At 37.7% G+C, this 14609-nt stretch overlaps 1 protein-coding gene across 1 annotated transcript in view; it reads left to right on the forward strand.

Annotated features, from left to right (window-relative positions):
* The first annotated feature begins 7125 nt into the window (after positions 1-7125).
* The window catches only part of ZNF236 (zinc finger protein 236), a 54438-nt gene continuing 46954 nt past the window's right edge, over positions 7126-14609 (forward strand). The window contains exons 1-5 of the mRNA XM_070942434.1: positions 7126-7193; positions 7967-8131; positions 9475-9653; positions 11148-11272; positions 12698-12870. Of these exons, the coding sequence (XP_070798535.1) occupies positions 7167-7193; positions 7967-8131; positions 9475-9653; positions 11148-11272; positions 12698-12870 (669 nt within the window). The 5' untranslated portion in view covers positions 7126-7166. The remainder of the gene's footprint in view (positions 7194-7966; positions 8132-9474; positions 9654-11147; positions 11273-12697; positions 12871-14609) is intronic.

The raw sequence follows: 14609 nt of genomic DNA on the forward strand, positions 1-14609 counted from the left end.
GATGTCCTTTTTTTCATAATGAAAACAATTGTGCTTTTGGATATTATTTGTATAAATATCTTTAAATCATCTATTAAAAAGAGAGAGAGGGAGAGAGATCTCTTTCAAAGCTGCTAAACAGTCACAAGTGTAATTAATTTTTAGGTCTCCAGCTGGCCCAAATCACTTTTTCTACATTATCTCATCTTGTTCCCTCTTATCCATCCTGGAAACAATACTGTAGAATAAATTACAAGGAAGTTGATATTGGCTGAACATAAGGGGAAAAAATCCCTAACATTACAAGCTACGCAACAATGGAATACACTGCGTTGGGAAAGGGCAGACTTTCCTTTGAGGAGGTGTTTAAATATTTGGTCATCTGTTGAGGACATTATAACAGTAAATTTATGCTCTGAACAAAGGGATGGATTAGCTATTTGCAAGGTTCTTCCAAGTCTTAATCTAGGATTCTGTTCCACCTAATAGAATATTTTATACACATTGATTACAGCAATAATAGATTATTGCAGTTTACCTCAAAACCCCCATGTCAGTGATGCCTAACTTTTTTTGGACCAAGTGCCCAAAGCACACGCCCAAACCCCCAAAATGCAATGTGTGCATGGCACCCGCGCATGCTCGCACAGCGCCCCGCGCATGCTTGTAAGCACCCATGCATGCTTGCATGGCACCCCGCATGCATGTGTGGCCCCCGCATGCGCCCTGCCTCCCATGCATGCATGCATGGCCTCCTGCATGCGCACATGCCCTGCATGTGCCCCACCCCACGCATTCATGCACAGCCCACCCAAACGCCCCACCCCCCTGCATGCGCAGCAGAGCCCAAAGACCAGCTGGCCAGCGGGAGGCACGACATGCATGCATGCACAGCGAGGCTGAACTGAGGCGATGGCTCACGTGCCATCAGAGAGGGTGCTGCATGACACCTCTGGCACGCCTGCCATACGTTCGCCATCAGGCCCTATGTGGTTCTTCCATTATCACCATTTACTGCAACTTAATATGCAATAACACAATCTATGGTGTCCTACTTTTATATTCACCCACAATAATCTAGATCAGGTGTGTCAAAACTCACGGTCCGCGGGACGGATTCATCACGTGCTGGCTCCCCCACCCCCAGTTTAATGAAGGGGAAAAAAGTCCCGATACGTCATATGAGTTTGACCCCCCTGATCTAGATTATATCAATACTTTCTGCCATATATTTTAGTCCTTTTATTTACAAGTAAACCTACACCGTAACTTCCCTTTTAACAAACCCAGATCACTCAGTTCAATTAAACCCTTCTCCTTTTTCTCTTTCAGACAGGCAATGTATCTATTTTTCTTTCATGTAATTTATTAGTTTATGCTCTTTACCAACACCTATAACGTTCCATCACAATCTTCCTCCTTTCCATCAAGCCTTTGATTAATCAAGTTTTTCCATGTTTGGGTTTGGAAAAATAAAATCCAAAGCAGTTTAACAGCCTTAGCCACACTCATGCCACTTTTTCTGCAGTATTAAGGGAAATACAAGTAGTCCTTGACTTACAACCACAATTGAGCCCAAAATTTCTGTTGCTAAGTGAAACATTTGTTAAGTGAAACATTTCTTAAGTGAAGTTGCCCCATTTTACGACCTTTCTTGCCAAAATTGTTAAAGTGAATCACTGCAGTTGTTAAATTAGTCAAACTGTTGTTAAGTGAACCTGACTTCCCCACTGACTTTGCTTGTCGGAAGGTCACAAAAGGGGATCATGTGACTCTTGGACACTGCAACCATCATAAACCTGACATAATTGCGAAGTGTCTGAATTCTGATCACAAGAATTCAGACCATGGGGATGCTACCTCGGTCATAAGTGTGAAAATTGGTCATAAGTCACTTCTTTCAGTGTCGTTGTAATTTTGAACTGTCACTAAATGAGCTGTTGTAAATTGAGGATTACCTGTACTGTAACAGTCAATTTGAGCACATTTTAGTCAGTACTGTGTACCCAATCCTCACCCTATTCTCAAAACTTGTATGGCCACTCTAAAGCCACCTTGGAAGTCAACTTTCTGTTGATTGATCCCACCAACTTGGAAGTACTTGCTGTGTATTGACACACTGCTGTACTAATGAAAAAAAATTAAGGGGAATTGTATGCTCTATCGCTGGAGGTTTTCAAGAAAAGACTGAATAACCATTTGCCCTGGATAATATGAGGACTCCTGCCTTGGTGGGGACTAGAAGACCTGCCTTGAGGGCTGGACTAGAACAGGGGTCTGCAACCTTAAACACTCAAAAGAGCCATTTGGACCTGTTTCCCACAGAAAAGAAAACAGCAGGAGCCACAAAACCCTTCCCGTGCCTGATTATTTCCTGAGCGGCCACAAAACTAGCATATGTAGTTGAATTAAATGTTGTTTTCTTCTGAAACTTTTCTTTTCTTGGATTTATCCATGGTTGGCCTACCGGGGGTTGAAAAGCTCAATAAATCACGTGCCGGCGGGTGTCGCACATTGGCGGTTGTGACGCATATTTTGAGTGACAAGGAGCTGCAGCAGAGGGGTGAAAGAGCCACATGCGGCTCCAGAGCCGCAGGTTGCTGACCCCTGGACTAGAAGACCTCCAAGGTCCCTTGCAGCCCTACGATGCTATGTTTACATCTGCAACACAAAGAAACTATGAAAGAATTTTATCCCAAAGAGATAAGGATTGGGGGGGGGGAATCCTCTTCATAGGATCTCAGTAAGTCACAACAGAACTAATGGCTGAATGTTTACATCCCACACTTCCTACTGAATCTGTTGAAGCAGCTTATTCATTGCCCTGCATAGAGTTTTAGCAGTATCCTTATAAGGCAAATAAGTCTTTTCCAAAGTCGTGTCCAAAAATCAAAATAAAGAGCGATGGAAGTTTCGCCAGCTGGGCCACTTGGTGAGAGACCCAGGGACCACCCCTCGTCAATCAAAAAAACTTCGATTGTCAGGATGGGCGGAACCAGCCTGTCAGGTAAACTTGGAACTACAACTCCCAAAATTCCCCACGGTCGAGAGGGAGGTGCTGTAGCCGCCATCCTCTCTCGGAGAACACCAGGCTCCTTCCTTCCGATTCGTCAGTTTGCGCTTTGACCGCCCCCCCACCCCCCCACCCCCTCCTCAACTCATTACCCTGCCTCTTCCTCCTCGGCTCGCGAGTCGCGCTCGCCTCGTGCCGGGTCACGTGGGCCCTCCGCCCTGAGAAACATCCCCGCCTCCTCCTCCTCCTCCCCTTCCTCCTCTCTGGGTCCGTTCCCTCATCTACCCTCCCAGCCGCGCTTCCGGGGGTAGGTACCGTCCGTCCCTCTTCCTCCCTCCGCCGCCAGCTGCGCTTCCGGCGGTAGGTAGAAATGTATTTGATTCCTCTTTTTCGGAGCTTGGCGAGGGGTGTTGGGGGTGTCGTTCCCGTCCGCTTCTTTCTCGACGCGACGGGGCGAGGGTGGCGGTTTCTGTCTTCCCTTGCTCGAGCCGGGGAAGAGGAAGGAAGGAAGGAAGGAGGGACGGACGGACGGAGGGCTGCCCGTTTCTTTCTCCCGGTTGACTGCGGCCAGTAACTGGGTCAGTGCAGTTAGGAAAGAGAGAGAGACCTTTGCAGAGCTGCGTTAGGTCGGCGGCCGGGTAGAGGGAAGAGTTGTTTTGAATGTGACGAGGAGGCAAAGAAATAAACAGCCTACTTCGGCTACGGAGAAAGTGAACGAGGAACAACCTTCCCTACCCCCGTTTTGCTGAGAAGCTTCCTGGCTGGGCCTGGTTTTGGTCCGTTTGTAGAGCAGGAAAAGGGGAAGGGGGAGCAAACTCCCATCCCCTACAATTTATCGCAAGGCAGCACACTTCTGCTAGTCGCCAAACAGGCGGCTTTCTAGCTGACATCTGATCCATCCTGATTATAGGATATGGGCCGAATTTGATCTGACCATCAGAAGTTAGAATCCACAACATCCTCCTCCTTGCTTGTAAAACTTCAAGGAATCTCTGAAAATGTTTAATAATTTGTTTTGCTAGATTCTCCCACTTTGCTCTCCCCCACTACCCCCCCCCCCCAAAAAAAAAACTATGGAAGACTTCTTTATTTCCTCAGCATCATTACTCTGTTTTCCCCCTGGATTTTCTTTAAATAGTTTGAAATCAGTTGCTGGGGGAACCTTATTTCTCTCTGCCCTAAACTCAGCCCTAACATCTGTTCCTTGAACTCTTTCCAAACAGAACTAGAGAAATGCAAAATTGGATAGTTGTAATCCGGTCAGAACCTAGGTATGGCTTTTTACCCTTTCCATAATAGCTCCCTTCATCTTTTACTCCATTGTGCTGCCCCATTGCTTCTCCATAGTGCAGTTGATATCTCAAAGAACAGATCTGTAAATATATATAGGAGCCTGGAGCCTCACTGAGACACATACTGATACCTCAAACTCTTGTTTTCTGCTTGTTCATATATTGTTGTGTCTCCCATCCGCCTCCTTTTCCAACTGAAGGTATCTGCAAATAGTATGTGTAATATGTGGCGTTTTCCTTGATGTAACAATTTTCATAATGTAGACTGGGTGTTGATCATCTGAAATATGTGCCTGTTGAGTAAATTTTGGATAGCCACTTGCTGGATGCATTGTGACAGCGGGATATATTTTCTGCTGTATGCTCATTATATGTGGGATCACATTCAGACAGCAGGTATATGACACAGACCCACACTGGAGCTGATGCCAATTCTAGTTCAAATTACCTGAAGAGCCCTAATTGACAACAATAAGATGCTAGAAAAGTTCTAACACTCTGATTTCTGCATGTATTTTCTCAATTTACCAAGAAATTATTTCCTTAAATCTGGTTTTAAGAGTTTGCTATTTTATCAGAATTGATAAAAATGTGTACCCAGTGAACATAATAATCCAGCATGACTGAATCATGTTGCTATAGGTTTAACAGAGAAAAGGTTTATTTTTCATTTTTGTGTTTACTCAGCTCTGATTAAAATGAAGTGTGGTAAAAGATTGTGATAAAAAACTTACAACATCTCATTGTCAATACTGTGACAAGTAGGCAAATTGTTGTCCTGTATTATTAGTACTTGGCAAATCCAATTTGAAAGGACTAAAAATCAATATTTTGCTTCATAGTAAATCCCTGCCCCAAAATTTTTTAATCCCGCAGTTGTATTTTGGAAACTTAATTTTCATTTTTCATTTTCATTTTATTTGATTTATATACCGCCCTACTCCCGAAGGACTCAGGGCGGTGAACAGGCACAAGATAAAACACATAGAATACAAAAATTTAAGAGCAGAAGTAAAATCGGATTAAATCAATTTAGCCCAAGACAAATTTAAAACCCCAGGTTAAGAACAAATTAAAATTTACATTAAAATTTACATTAAAAAGAGAATGGGAGAGGTTAGGCCAGACCAGCCTGGTGAAATAAAAAGGTCTTGAGAGCATGGCAGAAGGTGCGTAGATGTATTTAATGTATTAAATTAGTCTACAGGTAGTCCTCTACTTACAACAGTTCATTTAGTGACTGTTCAAAGTTATAACGGCACTGAAAGAAAGTGACTTATGACCATTTTCCACACTTACCACTGTTACAGCCTCCCCATAGTTACCTGATCAAAATTCAGATGCTTGACAACTTGTTTATATTTATGATCACTGCAGTGTTTCAGCAACCTGCAGGTTTTGCAACCTTCTAAGAAGGAAAGTCAATGGAAAAATCAGATTCATTTAACCATGTTACTAATCTAATAACGGCAGTGTTTCACTTAACAACTCTGGCAAGATAAGTTGTAAAATGGGGCAAAATTCTCTTAAGAAATGTTTCGTTTAGCAACAAAAATTTTGGGCTCAATTGTCATAAGTCAAGGACTACCTGTATTATGATTTAGGCAGGAAATTATAGCTAAAAAAATCATTGTTTACTTTGCAAATGAACCCACTAAGTATCACTGTAGAAGTGAAGGAGCCTATATCTATGCCTATTACACAAGTGTTGGATTTGGAATTCAAAATTTGGGATTATTAATTTTGTGTGAATATCATTTGAATAATTAATATTGATAGTAAGAACTATGTCATTGTTATCTGTTGATTGAATCTTGATACCATATGTAATATAATTTTAATAAGCCTTTGTCTAATGTAGCATTGGATTTCATTTAAATAACAGATCATAAAATGTTTTAAAATTTTAGCTTCTTTTTAGTGCAGTGGTTAAATTATAAAATTTGGCAATATGGAAATAGTGGAAAGATATAAATTTCTTATATGATCAAATTATACAATTTGATGTGGTTTATATATGTATATATACCCCCAGAGAAAGAGAGGTGTGTATGGTGTGAGAGAGAAAGATAAGCTTTTAAATACTATATTATGTATTATATCTCAAATCCATAAATTATAATTCTAGTGATACATTCAGGCAATGTCCAATCTCATACTCAGATAATGATTAAATAAAAATGGTCTTTTGAAATATATTTCATTTAGTAAGGTAAAATATTTCAGTCTCCTGAATTGTTAATTTTCATCTAAAAATAATAAATATTTGGGAGATGTTCTTAATTTTGGTTCTTGGCCTTTAAAACTTTAGATCTTTTCATGAAGGATATTTCATTGCAACACTTATTGAACTGACTATAAGAAGTTATTAATGTAATTATTTTATCATTACTTTTCCTGATTTTTTAAACTTAGCATTTAAACTAGAATAAACTAAAGAATTTCTTGATCTTTTTAACAGTTGTTGATATGGTGTTTAAAGTGTTGGGAGACTGAAGTTCATGACTACACTCACTCAGAGAAGCTCAATGATTGACTTTGAGACAGCTTCTACTTCTCAGATCACAGGGTTGTTACTGTAAAATACAGAGCGAAGGCAGGATAGAAATCTAATAAAAAAATAAAATGAATCAGTTTAGACCATTTCAGCCATATATGTCTTCTTAAAAATATGAGAATAGAACCGTCTAAATGGACATGAGTAATTTTTGCTAGGCACGATTAGTTAATGAAAAGTATAATTCCATTAAAATGCTTTGTCTTTGTTTGTAGATGGTGTTCTAGCACTGAATGCAGAATAATAATTATCTCTGGCAAATTTCAGACTTCTGTAAGTGTGAATCTTTTGGTCTTTTTCAAAAGACACACTGTTTTGGCGCCACATGAGGGATCATGAGCAAAATGACAAGGTATGTATCTCACTTAATTTGGAAAAAAAATAATGAGAAAATTGATAAAAAACGTGCATATTTTGTTCAATTTCTTCATGAATCAAATTTCAAGATTCTTAATTTTGCAAAATATTTGGTTTATGGAATTTTCTTTTTCCTTTCCCTTATATGTATTTGAGAAAAACAGGAAACCCCCCCCCCCCATTTTATAAGAATATTTTATTCCAATTTTAGCAATGACAAGCTCTTAGGTATTGTACTATCCTTTGAGTGTTTTTCTGAGCTAAAAAACAATGCCACAAATGCCTAAACTTTGTTTATAATTTTTTCCCTACCTATAGACTAGGGCTGTCAAACTCATGGCGGCATCATGTGATGTATCAGGACTTTTTTCTCATTCTCTAAACCGGGCATGGGTGTGGCCAGAGCGTGACATATCCAGCCCATGGGTCGGGAGTTTGACATCACTGCTATAGACAATTTATTAAGATTATAGAACAATATATTTGTTGTAAAATTTATACTGGAAATTAGAAATCTGAGATTATAGAAAGAGAATATTTTAAAAGGAAATATTTAAAGTTCACTGGCATTATAAAAATAGTTTGATAATGGGGATTATTTCATGTAGACTTCAGGGTATCTACATGTAGATGGTTTATAAAACATGCTTGTACATAAAGTTATATACACACTGTACTGTCAAGGATGAGAGTTTAGAATAATTACTTTGTATTCTCTCCTTTATAGGCTTATTAAATTTACTTTTCATTTTTCTTTTTTATAAACAGCCTCATCAGTGTGACCAGTGTCCAATGTCATTTAATGTTGAGTTCAATCTTACATTGCACAAATGTACTCACAATGGGGAAGATCCTATGTGTCCTGTTTGCAACAAAAAATTCTCAAGAGTGGCTAGTCTTAAAGCTCATATTATGCTTCATGAAAAGGAGGAGGTAATTTTATTTATTTTTAAATATTTGTACAATATGAGTATTTGAAGTTAAGGTGTCTATTTTGACATAGTCCTTAAATAGGTTCTTAATATTATGTAAGAAAAAAAAAGAATATATTTTCTAACTTTAATAAGAACCTAATATTTTCTTTTACTAAATTTCTATTTATTCTTAAATAAATTTAATAGCACTTACTTCCAAATAGCATGTACAGCTTTTCTTTTGTCTTACATCAAAGGCCTTTTGGTATCATAATATTATAAGCAGAGATGATATATCTGACTTTATGTCAAATAGCTTTCGATTTAACTCTAGCTATGTAACTATGATCTGGTTTTTCTCTTTATATATTTTGGTTTGGTTGATTCCAATTTGGAATTAAGATTCAAATTGATGTATTGTGATTTTAGTTTATAACATTAGGTTTGAAAGTATAGCTTCAGCATCAGAATGGTTATTAGGGGAGCGAATGCAGGCAACTGTTTGCAACAGTTTACAAATAATGGCAAGACCATATTGACAATATTATTTCATATTGAAATCTTTTATTTCCCAAGCTACATATCTAAAAGCATATTTTTATATATATCTAAACTGCAAAATGTCATGAAATTCAAGGGCAAAATCATTATTTGATTTTTCATTTAGATACCTATTTCATACTTACCTGTTAATTAGTTTGAAAAGTACATCCCTGACTAAACTACAATTGAATAAATCATGTGATTCGTTGGATTTTATAAATAGATCAGTACTGTACATATTATAGTTTTGAAAAGGTTTTACAGATTTGCTTTACAACATCTGATGATGAAGTCCTGCATTTACTGGGCCTTTAGTTTGACATTGATGAAGGGGTAAGAAAAGATTCGATAAATCCATTTACACATAGTCTTCAAATTTCAAGCACAATTGGAACTGGAATTTCAGTCATAAGTTGTTGTTGTCATAATTTGAGGCATATGATTAAACTTAATTTTATGGCTACTTTTATGATAGTTAAGCAAATAATTTGGTTGTTAGGCAAGCCCCATGGTTATAAGTGCAAACCCATTTTATCCAATGGGCATTTTTTGCCAGAAAATGACAAAAAAATATTCCAAAAGACAATCACGTGACTGCGGGAGGGGTGCAGCACTCATAACTGAAGACAGGTTGTAAGTACCTTTTTTTAGAATCCACCATAGCTTTGGTCATTAAGCGACTGGTTGTAAGTTGAGAACTATGGTAACTATAACTCTGCTGGGTTTTCTAATTTTTTTAAAAAATGTTCACTTTCCTAAATGTCATAAAATATACTTGCCCATTTCCAGAAGGTAATCAAGCTGATATTACCTTTACAGAATCTTATCTGTTCAGAATGCGGAGATGAGTTCACTTTGCAGAGCCAGTTGGCCCTTCATATGGAAGAACATCGCCAAGAGCTGTCCGGAAGCAAAACCCATATCTGTAAAACCTGTAAGAAAGAGGTTGAAACTGCTTCCCAACTAAAGGAACATATGAAAACTCACTACAAAATAAGGTGAAAATCGTCGATTCTTTATGTATGTTCACAAGTAGGTTAAATGATAATAAACTGCTCTGGTTGACTTACTGTACTGTAAGTACTGTACTGTGTCATTCTCAGACACATGGCTGGGTGATTTTTAATAGTTCTGGAAAGGCTCCAGATTTCATATCTTGTGATTTTTAACATCCTGGGGCAGGGGAAACAGATTATATCCCATGATGGCAGGGAATGTAATTGAGAGCTTGCTATCCTCAGATTTCTGAGGATATGTTTTGTCCTGCTTATAATCAGAACAGAAAATGGAAGATATGTAAAGAATGCAGCAATTTATCCTTTGTAAATAGAAAAGTTTTTACTGATGTCCTCAATCAGTAAAAACCTTTCCATAACAAACGATAAAGAATTTGGAAGTGAAATAACCTCCTAGTATTTATTGGAGTGAGGAGCTGACAGGAATACATCTTTCAGTTTAAAAAATGAATTTATGAAACAGAGAATGTTTCCTGTAAAGGAAATTAATTGCAATTTAGATACCTTACTTATACTCTTAGGCCCAGTTTATGCATTCGCTGGGGCATGCATTCCAGTAGTATCCGTGTGGAGCCCAGATGCTCAGTGGTTTATTATGTGTTGTCTCTGCTACCTACATTTCCCCCCTTTTCTGTGTGTGAAAAATTGGTTGAGAACTAGTCTGATGTAGCAAATTCCCTACTCTTTATCTCAGATACTGTAGACCAGGGCTGTCAAACTCCCAGCCTGTGGGCTGGATACATCACATGCTGGCCACGCCTATGCCCGGTTTAGCAAAGGGGAAAAAAAATCTCGATGCATCACGTAACACCACCTTGAGTTTGACATCCCTGCTATAGACAGCATTTCTTTTTTCTATGAAGGACGGGCAGTGTCTCTCAATTCAGTCCCACTTCATGTATTTCAACAAAGGATGGCAGCTTGGTTTGGAGACATTTTAATGTATTAATCATGTAAACTTTAATTCATTAATCAATTAATTTATTTGTTAATTATGCATTTGGGGTTTTTGTTTGCTAATGTACATGTGTCAGATGCATAATCTTAGTAAAGGTGCTCCATATAAGAATTTCTATTTTAATATGGCGTTTGTTATCTGTACCTTCTTTAAATTAGAACATCTCTTTGATCAAATAGAAATGTAATTGCAGTCGTGAATAGCCCAAGCTTTCTAAACATTGATAGAAAAAAAAAAAATGATAAGAATTAAGATGATCACTGTTTTGGCACTAATAGTGTAGAATTTGTTGCTCTTTGTTATCAGTATCACACAATGCTTATTAGAAAAAAAAAATGGTGGATAATTGTGATTATATGTTAATAACAAGGTACCTATTTTACTGTATATCTTAATTTTAATTACTTAATTGTTAATTTTGTGTATTAATAGTAGAAACAATAAGAAAACTAGTTTGCCTTAAGATCTGTTGATGATTGTATAGTTAAAATAATGTTTCATTGTTTTTATGTTCATAGGGTATCAAATACCAGGTCATATAATAGAAATATTGACCGAAGTGGGTTTACATATTCATGTCCCCATTGTGGAAAGACTTTCCAGAAACCAAGTCAGTTAACACGACATGTTCGAATACACACAGGTAAGGTGAACAAATGCATGAAACATGTATTTGAATTTGTTGGTAGCCCTATGAAATACATTTTTCTTTTTTGCTTTGTGTGTATGTGTAGGTAATACGGTTTTTTAAAAAATCAAGTAATCCCTTGCTAATTCTTCATAAAAAAGAAATCTTAAAAATTATCTGGCACAAATTTTATTTACAAAACGTAAATATTCACATCTTTCCACTGAGTAATCCTTAGAACAGATGAGGATTATATGAGTGAGTTACATTGACAATGCATGTCAATATTCATTTCTCCCTTCGCTGAAGGTAAACCTCTGAAGTAATGAGTCTCATCTGTTTGTGGAAATCTTCTGTGGTCAAGATTATCCTATATGGAAAGCTCACATGAATATAAAAGAGACTTCCCACTGCAGATATTAATTTTCATTATTGAGAGAATGGGGCAATTGAAATCAGCATTTCAGTTTTCAAAATTGTAAATATATACTGTGACAAGTATAACATAAATTTGAAGCAGTGCAATAACTGTTACTATTTGTGGCAAATTTACTTTTCAAATTTATCAATAAAGATATTTTAAAAAGCTTTCACTCCTACAAATATTTGACAATCAATTTTTTTCCTTTCCCCCCAACATTTTAATGAAATTTGGTAATAGCACAGTAAGACTTTTTAGATGAATATTAATGAAAGGGTAAGGGAAAAAAATGAAAAATCTTTCATCGTAAAAAATCCTTGGAAAAAATATCAGAAAATAATTTAATTAGCTTCTCAGCAAATTCCGGAGTGCTGAGTTTTTCCATGTATGTCATTCCTAAACAGCTCTGTGCAAATCATATCTATCTGTTTGCATAGGGATTGCATTCAAAGGATTTCGGGAAATAAAACTCCATGCACCAGAAGGATGAATGGTGCCTGATATGTGACTCCAGCCCATATGTTCCCATTAAAGAAAAAAATGTCAGGCAAATCTAATTTGTTGGCATAAATCTGGACAATTTTGCATCTATCAATAGCCACTATAATGGCATAGGACAGTGATGGCAAACCTATGGCACGTGTGCCAGAGGTGGCACGCAGAGCCCTCTCTATGGGCATGCGAGCCGTTGCCCCAACTCAGCTCTGCCGCGCATGCACGCGCGCCTCTCACCAGCCAGCTGGTCTTCGGGCCTCTGCCGTGCATGCATGGAGGTGGGCGCATGCGGGGGGCTGCACGTACATTGCATTTTGGGGGTTCGTGCACGCGTTTGGCACTCGGCCCAGAAAAGGTTAGCCATCACTGGCATAGGATGAAAATAACCTGTTGAGTTTGCAGCTTAAATCATTGTATATTCTTTTAACTATGCAGGCTTTTTAGAGATTTCTTTTTTCCACTTCCCTAACGCTGCCTTTATTGATGAGAAAGTATTTCTTTGTTTGATGTGTGCATTGTTTTAGGTGAAAGGCCATTTAAGTGTAGTGAATGTGGAAAGGCTTTTAATCAGAAAGGTGCATTGCAAACCCATATGATCAAACACACTGGTGAAAAACCGCATCCTTGTGCCTTTTGCCCTGCAGCCTTTTCTCAGAAAGGCAACCTTCAATCACACGTTCAAAGAGTACACTCAGAGGTAAATCACACCGTTGATTTCAGTGATGTGGAAATTTATTACTTTTTCTTTTTTTGTTTTAATTTTGTTAGTAACATTCTGGGTTTCCAGTATTTTTCAAGCAACCACAATATTATTTGCTACTAATTTGAATTTTACACTGCGTTCTTTTATTTTCCGTGCATAAAAGGATGTTTCTGGGGAAAACAAACAAATAGACCATAATTAAATTAAGGTGAAAATAGGGAAAAACGTTCTTTGTTACAATAAAACTTTCCTTGTTTGGGGTCGATGGCTGTCTATTAAATCCAAAAGCCAAATGTTCTTTGTAACATTATGTAATTGATGTTTTATAGGTTTTATGTTAATTTGTATAATTCGCACTATGCAATATGTACTTGGACATTATTTTGAAAATAAAATTTGAACACAAGTTTAATGTGTCACATCCAAATTCTACTTAATGAGGGTCTGTCAAGTCAAGGTGTCACTGTACAAATAGTCTTTGTTTAGCAACTGCCTTGTTCTGTGACCATTTGCAGTTACGATAGTGATAAAAAAGTAATTTTGTAACCAGTCCTCATATTTACGACATCAGGTCTGTAAATCTGTCTTCAGCCAAATTATTTAATTTGGTTTTATCCTGTTTTTAAATTTTGTACTTATGTGTTTTTATCTTATGGCTGTTCACCGCCCTGAGTCCTTCGGGAGTAGGGCGGTATACAAATCAAATAAAGCATAAAGCAAAGCAAAGCATAAAGCTGACCTGAAAGCTGAAGTAAGATCATAAGCACAATTATGGTTTCATTTAGCAAGTGCTTCGCTTAAATGACCAAGCTGTGGGCCCTAATCTTAGACGCTAAATGAGGATTACCTGTACATTATTTTTACTCCTGGAATTTCCCTGTATATTTCTTGCCCTCTCTTGCAATGTATCTTCCTTGGGTGCTCCTACATATGGTCAGATAAATGAAGAGATTGATTGATGGAAAGCCTACCACATCCTTTTCTATTTATGCTATTATGTAATATGTATCCACAAGAGCTTGCAATATAGTGCCTGGGAAATTTTTGGACCCTGAATTTTTCCATTCTCATGATAAGTCTTTTTTGTTGCTGGATGGTGACTGCCATATCTCAGCTGGGAATGGGACAACTTGTCACAGCCAACTTGCTGCAGTAAACTCATTGCGGCCAACTCACCACAGGACAACTCATTGCGGCCAACTCACCACAGGACAATTCACCATGGCCAACTCACCAGGAGACATCTCATTGTGGGACAATTTAACATTTCTATTTAATTATTTAAAATAATTTAATAAGACCCACCTTATTTTGGGGGGAGGAAAATAAGAAAAATAAAATTCTGTTTAAGAGGCTCTCTGTTTGGAAGGCCTCCAAAAGGGTGGGGGCCGGCGGGTGGGTGTGGCTACATTTGGTGTTTAAGATGCACCCAAATTTTCACCCTCTCTCAGGGGGGAAAAGTGCATCTTACACTCCGAAAAATATGGTATTTTAATTTTTGCCATTCACATTTCATTCTGTCACTCCTTCTGCATCCTTTCTTTAATGATTCTATTCCACCATGTCTTTGATATTAGTGTAACTCTTGTCCAGCAGTGAGTTGTTCTGTGGCAGGATGGCCATGGCGAATTATCCTGCAGCAAGTTGGCTATGGTGAATTTTCATAGACCCTCTCAGATAAATGTGAAGTAGATACTGCAATACTGAAGCTAGCCTTCTTTTCCATGCATCAT

The sequence above is a fragment of the Pituophis catenifer genome, unplaced genomic scaffold, assembly GCF_029215685.1.
Source record: "Pituophis catenifer annectens isolate HBS135680 unplaced genomic scaffold, rPitCat1.0.hap2 SCAF_3, whole genome shotgun sequence".
NCBI classification, from domain to species: domain Eukaryota; kingdom Metazoa; phylum Chordata; class Lepidosauria; order Squamata; family Colubridae; genus Pituophis; species Pituophis catenifer.